Source organism: Somniosus microcephalus, chromosome 1, assembly GCF_052327205.1.
Source record: "Somniosus microcephalus isolate GS21.2 chromosome 1, FLI_Smic_1.0, whole genome shotgun sequence".
NCBI classification, from domain to species: Eukaryota; Metazoa; Chordata; class Chondrichthyes; order Squaliformes; family Somniosidae; genus Somniosus; species Somniosus microcephalus.
The window spans coordinates 263,259,980-263,279,565 of record NC_140987.1 but is presented as its reverse complement, the minus strand read 5'-3'; the positions used below and the strand labels follow the sequence as shown (position 1 = coordinate 263,279,565).

The window sequence follows — 19,586 nt, the reverse complement described above, 5'->3', positions numbered from 1 at the left end:
GAACACAGAAGAAGTTACTCACAGAAAAAGAGCTGACGCTAGATAAGGCTTTCAGCGTGGCAGTATCGTATGAAGCAGCAGCCAGGGGAGCTGCAGAAATTCAACAAAAACCACAGGAATACGGCACCCACGAAATGACACGGGGATTTGCAAAATGTTATCGCTGCGGCAGAACTAACCATGACCAGAAGGACTGCTGGTCCAAAGACAAAATATGCAGACAATGCGGGAAGATTGGACAAATTACACGAGTTTGTAGGTCTGGGAAGAAGACCAGCGACAACAAAAAGGCTACTAAGGAACCGTGCAAGAAAGTACAAAAGCTGACGGACAGTAGTTCCGAAGACCAGATGAGCGATAGTGAATCCGGAAACAGAAGACTAAGCTGTCTCAAACTTCACAATGTAATCGCAAAAGAGGATCACCGAACCATTTGGGTCACTCTCACGATAGCAGGGTCCCAAGTTAAAATGGAATTGGATACAGGATCAGCGCTAACCGTCATGAATCGACGAGACTACGAGCGGCTATTTTCACACATACCCTTGAGAGAGACATCCATCGTCTTGACGACGTATACGGGGCAAAAAGTATACCCCAGAGGAAAAATAAGGGTGCCTGTCGAATACAATGGCAAGAAAATACGGAAATTGTATCTCTACATACTGCCAAATGGTGGACCACCGTTATTGGGACGGGAATGGATCAGGAAGATAAACTTAGATTGGCATTCCATTCATGCAATGACGGTGGACGGTAAAAAAGATGAAGACGTCACTCCTGGACGATTGTCAACAATCTTAGCTAACGCCAAAGAGGTATTTCAACAAGAACTGGGCACGCTTAAAGGCGTAACCGCCTCGATAAAAATAGAAGAGAATGCAGTTCCCAAGTTTTTCAAAGCGAGACCGGTACCATATACAATTCGCCCAGCCGTCGAGGCAGAGCTGGAGAATCTGGAGAAGGCGGGCGTGTTGTCTAAGTTCGACTGGAGCGAGTGGGCGACACCCATCATTCCTGTCATGAAGAAAACGTTAACCAATAAGTCCGGAGAGCCAAGGAAGATTCGCATCTGTGGGGATTTCAAGGTGACGGTGAACCCTGTCCTTCGCACAGTACAATATCCTCTTCCAAGGATAGAAGACATCTTCGCCTCGCTGTCTGGAGGGAAGCGTTTTTCAAAAATTGACCTAGCACAAGCATATTTGCAGATGGAGGTTGAAGAGTCCTCTAGGAAGTATCTCACGACAAACACTCACAAAGGTCTTTACCAGTATCATCGATTGGTATTCGGAGTAGCATCGGCTCCGGCGATATGGCAAAGAGCGATGGAACAAGTCCTGCAAGGGATTCCGGGGACTCAGTGTTACTTGGACAACATCCTTGTAACAGGTGAAGATGACAGTGAACACCTTAACAACCTAGAACAGGTGCTCACTAGACTAAGGGAACATGGGCTGTGAGCCAACCGCCCCAAGTGCGAATTTTTTAAGAAACCGATATCGTATTGTGGCCACGTGATTGATGAAGAGGGGTTACATAAGTCCCCTGACAAAATTGAAGCGGTTGTTAAGGCCCCAGCGCCTGAAAATGTGTAGCAGCTGAGGTCATTCCTCGGGTTGGTGAATTACTATCATAAGTTTTTGCCGAATTTGTCGACAATTCTGCACCCACTGAACGCCCTGCTACGAACGGGGGTAGCATGGAAATGGAGCGATGATTGTAAGCGTGCTTTTCAGAAGAGTAAGGACTTAATCACTTCAAAGGAAGTATTGGCTCACTACAACCCAGCACTGCCAATCAGGCTGGCGTGTGATGCGTCTCCCTACGGCATTGGGGCGGTACTGTCACATAAATTCCTTGATGGTTCGGAGAGGCCGATAGCTTTTGCGTCACGCTCGTTAACTTCTGCCGAGCGTAACTACGCCCAGATTGACAGAGAGGCCCTCAGCCGAGTGTGGGGGGTGAAGAAGTTCAATCACTATCTGCACGGTCAATAATTTACTCTACTAACCGATCATCAACCTCTTGTCTCCATTTTCAACCCTCAGAAGGGCGTACCGATAATGACAGCACAACGGCTGCAGAGATGGTCCCTTTTCCTAGGGGCACACCAATATGACATCGAGTACAAAGGAACTAAACAGCATGGAAATGCTGATGGATTATCACGTCTACCATTGCCGACGGTGGAAGAAGAAGACCTTGCAGTGGATCCAATGGAGTTATTCCACTCGACCATAGTCGAATGTCTCCCTGTGACGAATGCAAACATAGAAAAGGAAACACGGAATGACCCGACACTATCACGGGTCTATGATTTAACGGTGAAGGGAACTACTGCTGCCAGCATTTTCACCAAGAAGAGAACAGCTGTCAGTGTGCAGAGGAGCCTTGATGTGTGGATCCAGAGTAGTAATTCCACCTAAGTTGACGGATAGAGTGCTCAATGAGCTTCATGAGGGTCATCTGGGTGGGGTAAAAATGAAGAGCTTAGCCAGAGCGTTTGTGTGGTGGCCGGGAATCGATAGAGAAATCGAAGAGATGACCAAGAGCTGTGCAGGATGCCAGAAGGTCCAAAACGCCCCACCACAAGCTCCTCTGCATCCATGGGAGTGGCCCTCATCTCCATGGCAAAGGGTGCACATTGATTTTGCTGGTCCCTTCATGGACTCGATGTTTTTAATTGCGGTGGATGCACATTCAAAGTGGCCAGAGGTAATAAAAATGTCCTCGACCACCACGGAATAAAACTATCACAGTTTTACGAACCATATTCGCCAGGAATGGGCTGCCTGAACAGATTTGCTCTGACAATGGACCACAGTTTGTGTCTGAAGAGTTCCGGAGGTTCTTAAAGAACAATGGTGTTAAGCATTACACATCTGCACCATATCATTCAGCCACTAATGGATTGGCTGAGAGGTTTGTCCAAACATTCAAGAAGGCTATCAAGGCAATGTGTAATGAAGATATACCCCTACAACACAAGGTGGACAACTTCTTGTTTGCCTACCGGAATGCGACACATGCGGTTACCAACCAAACTCCAGCCATGATGTTCTTCAATCGAAGGCTACGATACCGCTTGGATTTGGTTAAGCCAAATGTCCGAAGAGATGTGGAGAACAGGCAGTTTCAGAATATGAATGAAAGGCCGACCAGGAGTTTTAAGATAGGTCAACCAGTTTTGGCACGGGACTACCGCACTGAGAAATGGCAGCCAGGAACGATTTGTACATGACAAGGACCTCTCATGTATACCGTGGACGTTGGGGAGAGCATTGTAAGACGCCATGCTGACCAGATTCTAGAGTCACTGGAAAACGTCAACTCCACACCACGATCTGATACACCTTGTAATGAAATCGACGTTCCAATTGCAGCTACCGCAGAACCGGTAATATTGGAAGCAGATGAACCAAACAACGACATTGATTCCGACTCAACATTGCCAGAAGAACCTGATACCCCAAAGAGGCGTTATCCAGACAGAATCAGGAAGCCTCCTCAAAGACTGAACTTATAATTGCTTAAACTTAACCAATGTATCTAGCAACAGTAATTGTGATTGTAATTCGTTATCATTAGTTGTTAAATGAATGTTATGTACTGTTTATCTAAAAGGGGAGGAATTGTTGTGTATGTACCTTTAAGAGAATAGCTGGTCTCAGACTGCAGTACCGGCAGTGACCACCCCTGTATAAAAGGCGCTAGAGAGCCTCTGTTGTTTAGTTTCGTTTATGCCTTTCACCAGTAAAGATCTCTTTGTTTCTCTCCTGCTAGTCCATGTCTCAATCATTCACGGACTTAACAAAAAACAGCAGCTATGATGACTTCATCAGAGGCGGCCAGCCGACCCAATCACACTCATTGGACTGGCCAGTGCGCCCCAATGAAATCAATAAACTCATTGAATCAAAATTGGACATCAGCAGCTGATCCCGCCGGAAGCGGCTCCCAAACCCGCCCACCACGCAACCCGACTCCAACCCGCCTCGGGAATTAAAATCGAGCCCGTGGCTTCAACAACAGCAAAAATAACTTTAACTTCACCCCACCCAATAATTAGTTCGCTCTTCAAAAGCTGTTATTGCCGATGGTGAAAGTCAATGTCCTTTAATCTATTGATGGTGATCGTGTCTACCAAGGAGAATAACCAATTGCTGAAAACTATTGATAAATAATTTACAGTTAATGAATGAGCCATAATAACACGGTCAATACGTATTACAAACTGAGCAAGTCCTTCCTGTGGTGAGCTGTGAGTGTCGCCACATTCTGTGATGCAACAACTTGTATTTATATAGCACCTTTAACGCAGTAAAGCGTCCCAAGGCGCCTCACAGGAACATTATCAGACAAAATTGGACACCGAGCCATATAAGGAGGTATTAGGACAGGTGGCCAAAGGCTTGGTCAAAGAGGTGGGTTTTAAGGAGCGTCTTAAAGGAGGCGAGAGAGGTAGAGGGGCGGAGATGTTTAGGGAGGGAATTCCAGAGTTTAGCACCTAGGCAGCTGATATTTGGGAAAAGCATCACTCTCCCAGTCTCTTTGTCAGCTAATCAAGGGCCAATGGTGGAGAATCATTTCATTTCACCTAAACAGTGGCAACCCATGCACTTTTTATCGGCTTGATAAATGAACACAACTTTAAGGGCGGCAGAACTGCAACCACTACCAACCGGAAGCTACATTTTGTTATACGACAAAAGAGTTTAGCCTGCTGTGCTTTTGTTTGAGTGATTGGGTTCAATCCATAAGGTGGTGCAGACTAACGCAGGGAGAGGCTGCATCCATTGTTAGTACTGAGGAGTGGGCAGGGTCAAAGGTTATCATCCTATAAAAAGGACATAGAAGCACTAGAGAAAGTGCAAAAAAAATTTGCAAGGATGGTACCAGAACTGAGAGATTACAACTATCAGGAAAGATTGAACAGGTTGGGGCTTTTTTCTTTAAAAATGAGAAGGCTTAGTAGTGACCTGATAGAGGTCTTTAAAATTATGAATGGGTTGTGTTGTGTATGTCCCTTTAAGGGAATAACTGGTCTCAGACTGCAGTACCGGCAGTGACCATCCCTGTATAAAATGCCCTGGCAGGCTTCTGTAGTTTCAGTTTCCAGATTGTCTCCATTCAGTAAAGATTTGTTAAACCAACTCCTGCATGCCGTGTCTCCATTAACACACGGATTTAATACTGGCGACGAGTAAGAAACGAACTTACCTGCAACTCGGCAGCACCTCAGACGACATTATTGAAGGTCGAAGCCAGAAAAGAAAAAAAAAAATAACCAAAGAAACTCGAGAAACGGGCGTTGACCGTGGGCAACCGCCCTCCAAATCATCGGATTGAAAACTTGCAGGGGAGACTGTCAAGAGCCAGGCTTGGTTCCCCAGTCTGTGGTTTCCCAGCTAATCGGGCTGGTGGCAGGTAGTGCACTGATCCTTCCTGGGCTGCGGCGGGCTAGAGCTCGTTCGGGTGGCTCTGCAACGGGGCCGGGCAGCGAGTCGGGAAGCAAAGAGAGAGAGAGAGAGGGTGGAGCACACAGGGCGCGGCCGGTGCTTCGCAGCTGGGCAGCGTTCGGACCTAAGAAGAGGGAGGGAAGTGTCCCAGAGGGTCCGCTCCACGACGGGAACGGTTAATAATAAAAATACCATGGAGAGTGGCGTTGACAGCAGCGGCAGCGGCGGGAAAGCGCGGGAGGCGCCATCTTAACTCGGCGGGGAAGAAGGAAAAGCGCGGGAGGCACCATTTTGATACATCGGGGACGAAGGAAAAGCGCGGGAGACGCCATCTTAGATTTTCAAGATGCCAAAGACTGGCAATATCACTGCCTTCGATAATGCAATAGAAGACTGGACCACGTATGTGGAAAGAGTCGAGGTATATTGCGAGGCAAACGAAATAGCCGAGGGGAAAAAGGCATCGGTATTGCTAAATTTAATGGGCGCAAGAACGTACGGCCTATTGCGGGACCTGTTTACTCCAGCCAAACCGAAGGCGAAGAGTTTTAACGAAATTGTTGCTATCCTACAGGAACACCTAAATCCTACGCCGCTGCTGATAGCAGAAAGATTTAAATTCCACAGGAGAAATCAGCATAAAAATGAGAGCAATGCTGATTACCTTACAGAACTACGCAAGCTATCAAAGCACTGCCAGTTCGGAGCAGGACTGGCAGATACCTTACGGGACAAATTTGTCTGTGGACTCCTGAGTGAAGGAACACAGAAGAGGTTACTCTCAGAGAAAGAGCTGACGCTAGATAAGGCTTTCAGCGTGGCAGTATCGTACGAAGCAGCAGCAAGGGGAGCTGCGGAAATACAACAAAAGCCACAGGAATACGGCACCCACGAAATGACACGGGGATTTGCAAAATGTTATCGCTGCGGCAGAACTAACCATGACCAGAAGGACTGCTGGTCCAAGGGCAAAATATGCAGGCAATGCGGAAAGATGGGACACATTGCACGAGTTTGCAGGTCTAAGAAGAAGAGCAACGACAATAAAAAGGCTACTAAGGAACCATACAGGAAAGTACAAAAGATGACGGACAGTAGTTCCGAAGACCAGATGAGCGATAGTGAATCCGGGAACAAGAGACTAAGCTGTCTCAAACTTCACAACGTAATCGCAAAAGAGGATCACCGAACCATTTGGGTCACCCTCACGATAGCAGGGTCCCAAGTCAAAATGGAATTGGATACAGGATCAGCTCTAACCGTCATGAATCGACAAGACTTCGAGCGGCTACTCTCACACATACCCTTGAGAGAGACATCCATTGTCTTGACGACGTATACGGGGCAAAAAGTATACCCCAGAGGAAAAATAAGGGTGCCTGTCGAATACAACGGCAAAAAAATACGGAAATTGTATTTCTACATTCTGCAAGATGGTGGACCACCGTTATTGGGACGTGAATGGATCAGAAAGATAAGTTTAGACTGGCACTCCATTCAGGCACTGACGGTGGCTGGTAAAAAGGATGACGACGTCACTCCTGGACGATTGTCAACAATCTTAGCTGACGCCAAAGAGGTATTTCAACAAGAACTGGGCACTCTTAAAGGCGTAACCGCCTCGATAAAAATAGAGGAGAATGCAATTCCCAAGTTTTTCAAAACAAGACCGGTACCGTATGCAATTCGCCCAGCCGTCGAGGCAGAGCTGGAGAATCTGGAGAATGCAGACGTGTTATCTAAGGTAGACTGGAGCGAGTGGGCGACACCCATCCTTCCTGTCATGAGGAAAACGTTAAACAATAAGTCTGAGGAGCCAAGGAAGGTTCGCATCTGTAGGGACTTCAAGGTGACAGTGAACCCAGTCCTTCACACAGTACAATATCCTCTTCCAAGGATAGAAGATATCTTCGCCTCACTATCCGGAGGGAAGCGTTTTACAAAAATTGACCTAGCGCAAGCATATTTGCAGATGGAGGTTGAAGAATCCTCTAGGAAGTATCTCACGATAAACACTCACAAAGGTCTTTACCAGTATAATCGACTGGTATTCGGAGTAGCATCAGCTCCGGCGATATGGCAAAGAGCGATGGAACAAGTCCTGCAAGGGATTCCGAGGACTCAGCGTTACTTGGACGACATCCTAGTGACAGGTGAAGATGACAGTGAACACCTTGCCAACCTAGAGCAGGTGCTCACTAGACTACGTGAACATGGGCTACAAGCCAATCGCCCCAAGTGCGAGTTTTTTAAGAAACAGATATCGTATTGTGGCCACGTGATTGATGAAGAGGGGTTGCATAAGGCCCCTGACAAAATTGAAGCGGTAGTTAAGGCTCCAGCGCCTGATAATGTGTCACAACTGAGGTCATTCCTCGGATTGGTGAATTACTACCATAAGTTTTTGCCGAATTTGTCCACAATTCTGCATCCACTGAATGCCCTACTACGAACGGGAGTAGCATGGAAATGGAGCAATGAATGTAAGCGGGCCTTTCAGAAGAGTAAGGACCTAATCACTTCAAGAGAAGTATTGGCTCACTACAACCCATCACTACCAATAAGACTGGCGTGTGATGCATCTCCCTACGGCATTGGGGCGGTACTGTCACATAAATTCCTTGATGGTTCTGAGAGGCCGATAGCTTTTGCGTCACGCTCGTTAACTTCAGCCGAGCGTAACTACGCCCAGATTGACAGAGAGGCCCTCAGCCTGGTGTGGGGGGTGAAGAAGTTCAATCACTACCTGCACGGTCAGAAATTTACTCTACTAACTGATCATCAACCTCTCGTCTCCATTTTCAACCCTCAGAAGGGCATACCGATAATGACGGCACAACGGCTACAGAGGTGGTCCCTTTTCCTAGGGGCACACCAATATGACATCGAGTACAAAGGAACTAAACAGCATGGGAATGCTGATGGATTGTCGCGCCTACCGTTGCCGATGGTGGAAGAAGAACTGGCAGTGGATCCAGTGGAGTTATTCCACTCGACTATTGTCGAATGTCTCCCTGTGACGAATGCAAACATCGAAAAGGAAACACGAAATGACCCGACACACTCCTGGGTCTATGATTTAATGGTGAAGGGATGGCCAGCACATGGCGAACCACTGCTGCCAGCATTCTCGCCGAGAAGAGAACAGCTGTCAGTGTGCAGAGGAACCTTGATGTGTGGATCCAGAGTAGTAATTCCACCCAAATTGAAGGATAGAGTGCTCAATGAGCTTCATGAGGGTCATCTGGGAGGGGTAAAAATGAAGAACTTAGCCAGAGCGTTTGTGTGGTGGCCGGGAATCGATAGAGAAATCGAAGAGATGACCAAGAGCTGTACAGGATGCCAGAAGGTCCAAAACGCCCCACCACAAGCCCCTCTACATCCATGGGAGTGGCCCTCATCTCCATGGCAAAGGGTGCACATTGACTTTGCTGGTCCCTTTATGGACCCGATGTTTTTAATTGCGGTGGATGCACATTCAAAGTGGCCAGAGGTAATAAAACTGTCCTCAACCACCACAGAAAAAACTATCACAGTCTTACGAACCATATTCGCCAGGAATGGGCTGCCTGAACAGATTTGCTCTGACAATGGACCACAGTTTGTGTCTGAAGAGTTCCGGAGGTTCTTAAAGAACAATGGTGTTAAGCATTACACATCCGCCCCATATCATCCAGCCACTAATGGATTGGCCGAGAGGTTTGTTCAAACATTCAAGAAGGCTATCCAGGCAATGTGTAATGAAGATATACCCCTACAACACAAGGTGGAAAACTTCTTGTTTGCCTACCGGAACGCGACACATGCGGTTACCAACCAAACTCCAGCCATGATGTTCTTCAATCGAAGACTACGATGCCGCTTGGATTTGGTTAAGCCAAACGTCAGAAGAGATGTGGCGAACCGGCAGTTTCAGAACATGAATGAAAGACCGACCAGGAGTTTTAAGATAGGTCAACCAGTTTTGGCCCGGGACTACCGCACAGAGAAATGGCAGCCAGGAACGATCTGTACACGGCAAGGACCTCTAATGTATACCGTGGACGTTGGAGAAAGCATTGTAAGACACCATGCTGACCAGATTCTAGAGTCACTGGAAAACCTCAACTCCACAGCACAATCTGATACACCTGGCGATGAAACCGAAGTACCAATTGCATCTACCGCAGAATCGGTGATATTGGAAGCAGACGAACCAAACAACGACATTGATCCCGACTCAACCTTGCCAGAAGAGCCTGATATCCCAAAGAGGCGTTATCCAGACAGAATCAGGAAGCCTCCTCAAAGACTGAACTTATAATTGCTTAACTTCAACTAATGTATCTAGCAACCGTAATTGTAATTGTAATTAGTTATTATTTAGTTGTTAAATGAATGTTGTGTGCTGTTTATCTAAAAGGGGAGGAATTGTTGTGTATGTCCCTTTAAGGGAATAACTGGTCTCAGACTGCAGCACCGGCAGTGACCATCCCTGTATAAAGGGCCCTGGCAGGCTTCTGTAGTTTCAGTTTCCAGATTGTCTCCATTCAGTAAAGACTTGTTAAACCAACTCCTGCATTCCGTGTCTCCATTAACACACGGATTTAATAGGTTGGCTAGGGTAGATGTGGAGAGAATGTTTACACTTGTGAGAGAATCCAAAACTGGATGCCATAATTGCAAGATAATTACTAATAAATCCAACAGAGAACTAAGGAGAAATTTCTTTACTCAGAGAGTGGTTAGAATGTGGAACTTGCTACCACCGGAAGTGGTTGAAGCAAATAGTTTAGATACTTTCAGGAGGAAACTGGACGAGCACATGAGAGAAAAGGGAATAGAAAGTTATGCTGAAAGGTTGAGATGAGGTGGGTGGAATGGGAGGAGGCTCGTGTGGAGTATAAACACCAGCACAGGCTAGTTGGGCCGAACAGCCTGTTTGTGCTGTATGTTCTATGTAATCCCACCTCACCTAATTGAGTTTGATGTAAAGCTCAGCCCTAGTGAAGGAAAGCTTCTTACTGGCAGCTTTGTTTAGATTTTCATAGTGCCAAAGTGCATTGGCTCTACACGGAAGCCCTTAGGGTAGCAGATACCTATAGTGAGTCTTGCATGCTTTGCGAATATATTGGAAATAAAAACCTCGACTCAGGGTTTGCTTCATAGTTTATTGTTGCTGATGATGTTCAGGTACCTGTCACCATGGCAAGTGCTTTGCCATTCAATGGAGCAAGGATTCAGGGTAAGAGAATGAATACTTTTATTAACTCATAAGCAGCTGTTAAAAAAATCATCATGGACAACGGGAATCCATTTTTGTTGTATTTAGAAACCAAACTCATTATTCGTTTACCTTCAGGTTTCTCAAACGTTCATTTTGCATCTCCGTCAAATTCACGTTAAAGGTACCAAAGTAATCGTTGAAGTTCTGTAGAAAGTACGGATTGGCCATGGTCTTGGTTGTGTTCCAGTCGTCCCGTGTGATCGCTGGAAATGCTGTGAGTGAGTGTTTGAAAAGTGGGCTGCGGGCTGTTGAGCACAGGAGGTCTTTCACTGGCAACGCAAACCAACTGACTTAAATCAAAGAGGAAATGCTGGAGATACTCAGCAGGTCAGGCAGCAGCTGTGGAGAGAGAAACAGAGGTAATGTTTCAGGTCAATGACCCTTCGTCAGGACTAGAAGAAGTTAGAGATTTCAAGTGCAGAGGCAGGGAAAAATGGAGGGGCAGGGGGGAAATGGTTGGGCAGTTTGGTGAGGGGCGGCAGGGGAGAACAAAGGGAAAGATCTGTGGTTGTAACATGGAATATCATGGAGATATCTGTAATCATGAGTGGAACCGAAATATGAAGGGTGGAATTTAAGTTGGAATCCACATGGAATAAGTCGGAGCCAGAGACCGTTGCTGAAGAAAGAGATGTGTCTGTGAAAGCGAGTTTTAGTAGATACCTGATCAAGCATGAGAAGGGAAACGAAAGTGTAGGGGGTGGCGTGTGCGCAGTCAGCTTCGCCCCTGACTGTCTCTGAGCGGTTTGAATCGCTCCCACACCCCTGGGTTCTAGACACCGGACTTAGGTACAGGCGGCGATACAGAATTGGAGTAGACAACTGGTTTGGTGCAAGAAAACTGTATTTTTATTAAAAGGCACAATCAAATTACAACATTGGAAATTACTGGAATAGTTACAGGCTTACAAAAGTACACTTAATCAGGAATGGGGAACACACGGCACATCAAGGGAAAAATCACAGTAATAATCCCCCTACCCTTGTCCCACCCCCAATATCTAACTAAATTGTGCTGTGAGGGGTCGGGGACTATGCTCACCAATAAGGGTTTCTGGACAGGTCGAATCCTGTCGATCAAGCCGGTTACGGTTTTGGGGTTCGTTCTTTGTGTCCTTTGGGGCCTGCCATCGTCACGTGGTCCCAGGGCGTGGTGGTGGAGTCGCCTGAGTAAAGTCCCCTCTTTTCCTCCGTTAGGGATAGGGAGTAAACTCTTTGTTGGGTACTTTACCTTGTAGAGTGGAAAACTTCGGGTTTTGTTCTTCTGGTGGTGGTCTGGTCATCGAAGTTTTGTTGCGGTTGGGGTTTGGTTGGCGGTCTTCGGTGTTCGCTCGGTCGCAGTGGCCTAGATCACTACCTGTGCAGTGGTAATGATCCAAAGGTATAGTTTACCCGGCCCTTTGTTACCGCAGTGCTCGTGGTCGTCTGCTTCTTGGAGTTTTGAGTATCCCTGGACCTGAGTGTGTGCCTGCTTGTCCCCCAACGCTTCTCCACACTGCCCTTCTCTGCTTTTCGTCGACCCGCCGTTCATCTCGCCTCGCTTGCCCGCTTGCTGCACCTGGTTACTGCACACCTTTGGTCGCCGGTGGGCCTACAGTTATACTATTTCGGAGGTTCGTTATCTGCGCGCCAAATCAGGGTTAGTACTTTGTCCGATTTTTGGCGGGCTCGTTAAAGTGATTATAGCCGTTCACTTTAACTGCTTTTTGGGTGGTTGCCCCGTTGCTAAATGATCTTTAATGTCCTGGTGTTTGTTATTCATAATGTTTAATCGGTGTCTTCCTGGCTTGGTAGCTACTTCGAACTGTAACCGATTATTTATGCAAAGGTTTGATGGGTTCAAGATTAAATCTTTCCTGTGTTGATTAAGAATGCGTATACTGCATTGTCTACTTGTCTGGCTTTCAGAAATAACAAGTCTTTCACAGGCCCAGGCATGTCAGGGTTTTCAAAAGCCCTTTTGAATTTGACCTGCCGTTTTTGCAGGGCCCTGCTTTCCAATCTTGCAGGCTTCTGCCACAAGGTCCAGAAGCCATTTTCTTTAGGGTTCCCTTATAACTTTGTCCTTCAGGGTCCCTTTATGAATAACTTTGGGGAATGTGGGAATTTTGAGAACCCTACACTCCCCCCTGTTGATACTAAAACTCGCTTTAAGTATCATACTTGCGAAGGTGAGCAAAATTCCAACCCTCCACAGCCAATCTTCCCTGTAATTACCTATCTAAAATCCCATGACACACACATTTCCCATTCTTTAAAAATGTAGTGTACACAAGCATACATAGGCAGAATACAGTTGTTTACACGCATCCAAGCATGGAGGGGGTCCAACACCCTGCACCATTTGGTACACACACATTATTAGAAATAACACGTCAAAGTCTTTATTAAAAACAACAAAAACGCAAAAAAACAACAATCTTTATTCAAATATACAAAATAAAAGATTCAAACAGGTGTATCTCCCTCCACCTTAACATAATGCTCTTTCCAAGTCCTTTGGTTTCGGAATTCTAGTATTGGCCTTTTCCCTTACACTGAGTGCACACTAGGTACAATACTATTCCCAGCTGGCAAACCACGAGGATGTGGGAAGCCATTCTAACCCATGAAGGGACCTCTATATTTTCAAAAATGTCCCACCAGGGTGGAAGTACAATATCCAATATCTTGGCCCCTATCTCTATTGTCTTCTGCTCTAACGTGTAGAAATGTTTTTGTGAGACTATTACTGCTTTTAGTATCTTGGTAAGATGTTCTGGAAGAGGGGGGATTTCGTAGCCGAAATGTGCTACATATTTTTGCAGGTTGGTGAAATTCTCTTTTACAGTGAGGTGAACAGTGGAGGGTTCAGGAATGGGGACAATTCGTTCCTGGGCCACTTGAACTTCTGCCTCGGGTTTAAAGCAGAAACTGCTGTCACTTACCGGACACCAGCTATGCTGTCCATGCTGGTAGTGGGGCACACCTGTGGTGACACAATATGTCCCACCTCCTATATATGCTACCTGTGGGGGAACATGGTCTTGTGCCATTACCTCCATGGTACAGTTTATAGGTTTTGCGCCAGCAGCTTTAAACCCACACTGTGGTTTTGAATAGGCGTTCAAGTGCTGGGGACACAGTATTATGTGTGCTCCCCGGCTCCAGCACCCCGAGAGGTCAGTACCTGTCATAGCGTGCTCCCACTTTATGACGTAAGGTGGGACCGCTGTGAAACGGATGTGTGCACCCACTTGAATGACTCCAATGTTCTCTACCCTGTATACCGGCGCGGGTCGGGCTGTCCCACCCATGACCGCATCCTCACTACTGTCCCCATGATAGTGTGGTTAGAGCGCCCACAATCTACTGGGACAGGGTAGGCCTCAGAAGCTAGCCGGAGTTGACACGGGCCTAATGCATTCTCAAATGGATGGAGGGCTGCGAGGTGCTTGTTGCTGATCCAGGAGGGGACTAAACCCTGTTTTAAATCCTCCAGGTTACTGCGGCCCTCGCCTAGCAACCATGCCCCGTACAGTACGTACACCTCGTTCTGTGCAGCCTGATCTGAAGCATTCCTGTCCTCTCTTATAAGGGCATTTACAATTTTGGTATGCTTCTCCAGCTCAGCAATGATCTCTTTTAAATGGACCATCATAGCCTGGTCCTCGTGTAACTCTGAACCTACTACGGTATTTTCATCCATTAAGATTTTTTGCAATTGTGTTTTCAAACTGTTTATCTGTGTCTGCAATTCTATGTATTCCAGGCTGTTTATAACACAGGATCCTGTGTTAAACGCTGTGAAAACATCATTCCAGGCTCCCCTTCTTTGTCTCCCCGCATTACCAAAATATTCCGTGTGTGTAGTGTACAGTTCTGTCTTGTCTACATTGGCAAAATCGAACTCGTAGAATTTCCTAAACATTTCTCTCAACAGGGCCTGGTATAGCTGTTCTGTCTCTTTGGGGCACCACTCAGGTAAGTGTACCTCGATAAGGTTTAGGATTACGGAAGCTACCGCGTAGTGTACCTCCTGGTATCGCATCTTTTCCATCGGCACTAGTACCAGCCCATTTCCTGGTCCCTTGGTGGTGGCAGGGCACCCCTCCCTGTGTGTCCTTGCTGCCTGAGTTGTGGGCAGGGGCTTACGGGGGTGGGTCACAAGTTCAGTGGCATTTACTGGGATCGGGGAGTGTGGGACCGCGCACGCATGCAGGCTGGAATCCCACTCCACCCCCTCCCCGGCATCTTGCCATTGCCGACGGAAAATGATGGATATGCCTGTGGGGCAAACCGTCTCTGACCCCCACATACAGACATAAATCCCCTGATCCGGTTTGTAATGTATGTGCCTTTAAGAGCCCCATGTGTACTGTAATGCCGGTAATGGCCACTCAGGCTATATAAGCCTGTATATTGTGTTGTATCAGTTAGTTCCCCTCCAGACTTTGTTTAGTAAACACCTGTGAAACCAACTCCTGTCTTCAGTGTCTTTATCAACACACGGACACAACAGTGGCGACAAATTGGAAACGGACTTACCTGCAATTCGGCAGCACCTCAAGGACATCGATTCCCCTGGCGTCCAAAGTTCAAAAGAAAAAGAAAAAGCTGTGGTTTCACCAGCTAGCCAAGCTGGTGGCAGGTACTGAAATAATCCTTCTTGGGCGTCGGGCTGGTGCTCCAGCGGCTGGCTCTGCAGCTAGGCCAAGCAGCGAAAGTGGAGGCAAGCAGTAACAGACGGGGACGGAGCACTCGGGAGACGGCCGGCGCTGCAAGCAGGTCGGCGTTCAGACCTAGAGAGAGACTCCGGCGGGAACGAGTCTCCAACTGTAAATAAATAAATAAAAAGAACGGAAACCACAGGAAACAGCGTTGTCATCGGCAGCAGCGGCGGGGAAGCACGGGAAGCGCCATTTTTTTTCTAGGATGCCTAAGTCTGGCAATATTGATGCTTTTGCTAACAAGATAGAGGATTGGACCACATATGTGGAAAGAGTGGAGGTATATTGCACCGCAAATGGAATAGAAGATGAAAAAAAAGCTTCAGTACTTCTAAATCTAATGGGCGCAAAGACATATAAGCTGTTACGAAACTTAATCACTCCAGCTGAACCGATGGACAAGAATTTTAAGGAGATTGTTGATACCCTACACTGCCAATTCGGGGCAGGACTGGCAGATTCTCTACGAGACAAATTCGTCTGTGGTCTCCTAAATGAAGGAACACAAAAAAGGCTACTTTCTGAGAAAGATTTGACACTGGACAAGGCTTTCAGTGCAAGAGGAGCTGCAGAAATACAGCAAAAGCCACAGGACTTCGGCACCCATGAAATGACACGGGGTTTCGAGAGATGTTATCGCTGCGGCAGATCCACCCATGACCAGAGGGACTGCTGGTTCAAGGACAAAGCATGCAGGCAATGTGGAAAGATGGGACACATTACACGTGTATGCCGATCTGGAAACAAAAAACCCACTAACAGAAAAAAAATCAATAAGGAAAAGCACAGAAAGGTACAAATGATGACGGACAGTAGCTCCGAAGACCAGAAGAGCGATAGCAACTCCGGAAACAAGAGACTAAGCTCTCTCAAATTACATAATGTAATTGCCAAAGAAGATTATCAGACCATTTGGGTTACCCTCACAATAGCAGGGTCCCCAGTTAAAATGGAGCTAGATACAGGATCAGCTCTCACCGTCATAAATCGACGGGATTACGAGCGGCTATTTCCGCATATACCTTTAAAAGACACATCCATTATCTTGAAAACATATACGGGGCAGAAAGTATATCCCAAAGGAAAAATAAGGGTGCCTGTTGTATACAACGGCAAGGAAATACAGAAGTTGTATTTATACGTTCTACAAGATGGTGGTCCACCACTGTTGGGATGTGAATGGATCAGGAAAATACGTTTAGACTGGCACTCCATTCAGGCACTGACGGTGACCAGTAAGGAAAAAAAATGATGATGACGTCATACCTGAACGATTAAAAGACATCTTGGCCAACGCCAAGGAAGTGTTTCAAGAGAAACTAGGAATCTTGAAAGGCATCACCGCCTCAATAAAAGTGGAAGATGCGGCAATTCCCAAGTTTTTTAAGGCAAGGCCGGCGCCATACGCAATTCGTCCAGCAGTCGAGGCAGAGCTGGAGAATTTGGAAAAGGCAGGCGTATTATCCAAAATAGATTGGAGCGAGTGGGCAACACCCATCGTCCCGGTCATGAAGAAAACGTTGAATAATGATAAATCTGAAGAACAGAGAAAAATTAGCATCTGTGGAGACTTCAAGGTGACTGTAAACCCGGTCCTTCACACGGTACAGTATCCTCTTCCGAGGATAGAAGATATTTTCGCCTCACTATCCGGAGGGAAACGTTTCACCAAAATTGACTTGGCACAGGCATATCTACAGATGGAGGTTGAAGAGGCCTCTAAAAAGTATCTCACGATAAATACACACAAAGGCCTGTACCAGTACAATCGACTGGTTTTCGGAGTAGCATCCGCTCCAGCTATCTGGCAAAGAGCTATGGAGCAAGTCCTCCAAGGGATTCCGGGGACTCAATGCTACCTAGACAACATCCTTGTAACAGGAGAAAACGACAACGAGCACCTTGCCAATTTGGAGCAGGTGCTCACTAGGCTGAGAGAACGGGGCCTACGAGCAAATCGCCCCAAGTGCGAATTTTTCCAGAAACAAATATCATATTGTGGCCACATAATTAATAAGGAAGGGTTGCATAAGTCACCTGAAAAAATTGAAGCGGTCATAAAAGCCCCAACACCTGAAAATGTTTCACAATTAAGGTCGTTCCTGGGATTAATAAATTACTATCATAAATTTTTACCGAACTTATCAACTCTTCTACACCCTCTTAATGAACTGCTACAAACAGGAGTAATTTGGAAATGGAGCGAAGACTGTAAACGTGCCTTCCATAAATGCAAAGACTTAATCACGTCCAAAGAAGTTTTGGCTCATTACAACCCATCACTGCCAATCAGACTGGCGTGCGATGCATCCCCTTACGGCGTAGGAGCAGTATTATCACATAAATTCCCTGATGGCTCGGAATGGCCGACAGCTTTTGCGTCACGCCCATTGAACTCAGCTGAGCGTAACTATGCCCAAATCGACAGGGAAGCACTCAGCCTGGTATGGGGAGTGAAGAAATTCAACCATTACCTACACGGACAAAAATTTATCTTGTTGACTGACCATCAACCACTCATCTCCATATTCAACCCTAAAAAGGGTGTTCCCATTATGACAGCGCAAAGGCTACAGAGGTGGTCCCTTTTTCTAGGGGCACACCAATACAACATAGAATACAAAGGATCAAAACAGCATGGGAATGCTGACGGGTTATCGCGCCTACCGTTGCCAACGGTAGAAGAAGCACCTACCGTAGACCCAGTGGAGATTTTCCACTCTACCATAGTCGAATGTCTACCAGTAACAAATTCTGCCATTGAAAGGGAAACTAGAAATGACCCGACTCTCTCTCGAGTCTACGATTTAACAGTGAAGGGATGGCCAGCACATGGCGAACCACTGTTACCAGCATTCTCGCAAAGAAGAGAACAGCTGTCAGTGTGCCGAGGAACCTTGATGTGTGGATCCAGAGTGGTGATTCCACCCAAACTCCAGGATAAAGTTCTAAAGGAGCTTCACGAGGGGCATCTGGGTGGAGTGAAAATGAAGAACCTAGCCAGGGCGTTTGTATGGTGGCCAGGTATCGATGGAGATATCGAAGAAATGACCAAGAGCTGCCTAGGATGCCAGAAGGTCCAAAATGCTCCACCACAAGCCCCTCTACATCCATGGGAGTGGCCCTCATCCCCCTGGCAAAGGGTACACATCGACATTGCTGGTCCATTTATGAACTCAATGTTCTTAATCGCGGTTGATGCACACTCCAAGTGGCCGGAGGTAATAAAGATGTCCTCCACCACCACGGAAAAAAACATCACAGTATTAAGGACCATATTTGCCAGGAATGGGCTGCCGGAACAGATCTGTTCTGATAATGGACTGCAATTTGTGTCCAAAGAATTCAGGAAGTTCTTAAAAAACAATGGGGTTAAGCACTACACGTCCACCCCATACCATCCCGCCACCAATGGATTGGCTGAAAGGTTTGTCCAGACCTTCAAGAAGGCCATAAAGGCCATGGGTAATGAAGACATAAAACTTCAGCATAAGGTAGATAACTTCTTGTTCGCATACAGGAATGCAACACATATGGTTACAAACCAAACTCCCGCCATGATGTTCTTCAATAGAAACCTAAGATGCCGGCTGGATTTGATCAAGCCAAACATCAGAAGGGACGTGGAGAACCGGCAATTTCAAGGCATGAATGAAAGGCCAACTAGAACCTTCCAGATAGGTCAACAAGTTTTGGCCTGGGACTACCGTACCGAGAAATGGCAGCCTGGAACTATCTGCACACGACTAGGACCGCTGATATATACTGTAGACATCAGAGAAAGCATAATAAGGCGCCATGCTGACCAAATCATAGAGTCATCCGAAAAGGGACAACCTACACCACAACTCTATATGCCTAATGATGAAGTAGAGATACCCATATCTACCTCCGATCCGGTGATACTGGAACCCGATGAACCCGACACTGGCATTCAAGCCGAATCAGCCTTGCCAAAAGAACCTACTATACCACCAGAAGCTACTACACCACCGAGGCGTTATCCGGACCGAGTCAGGAAGCCTCCAGAGAGACTGACTTATAATTAATTAACTGCCGCAATGTGTAGATTATTTTTCTTGTAACATGTAATTAATGATTACTTAAAATATTATGTGCTGGTTGGCTAAAAGGGGAGGAATTGTAGTG

The 19,586-nt window shown here is 46.6% G+C and overlaps 1 protein-coding gene across 2 annotated transcripts in view; it reads left to right on the top strand.

Annotated features, from left to right (window-relative positions):
- The window catches only part of LOC147124789 (A-kinase anchor protein 2-like), a 289,543-nt gene that overhangs the window by 109,650 nt on the left and 160,307 nt on the right, over positions 1-19,586 (top strand). Inside the window, exon 1 of one of the 2 annotated variants that reach the window (XM_085993216.1) lies at positions 10,489-10,686. The exons of the other annotated variant lie outside the window; for it this stretch is intronic. Within the exon in view, the coding sequence (XP_085849342.1) occupies positions 10,624-10,686 (63 nt within the window). The 5' untranslated portion in view covers positions 10,489-10,623. Of the gene's footprint in view, positions 1-10,488; positions 10,687-19,586 lie in introns of those variants that run through there. 2 annotated transcript variants of the gene reach the window in all.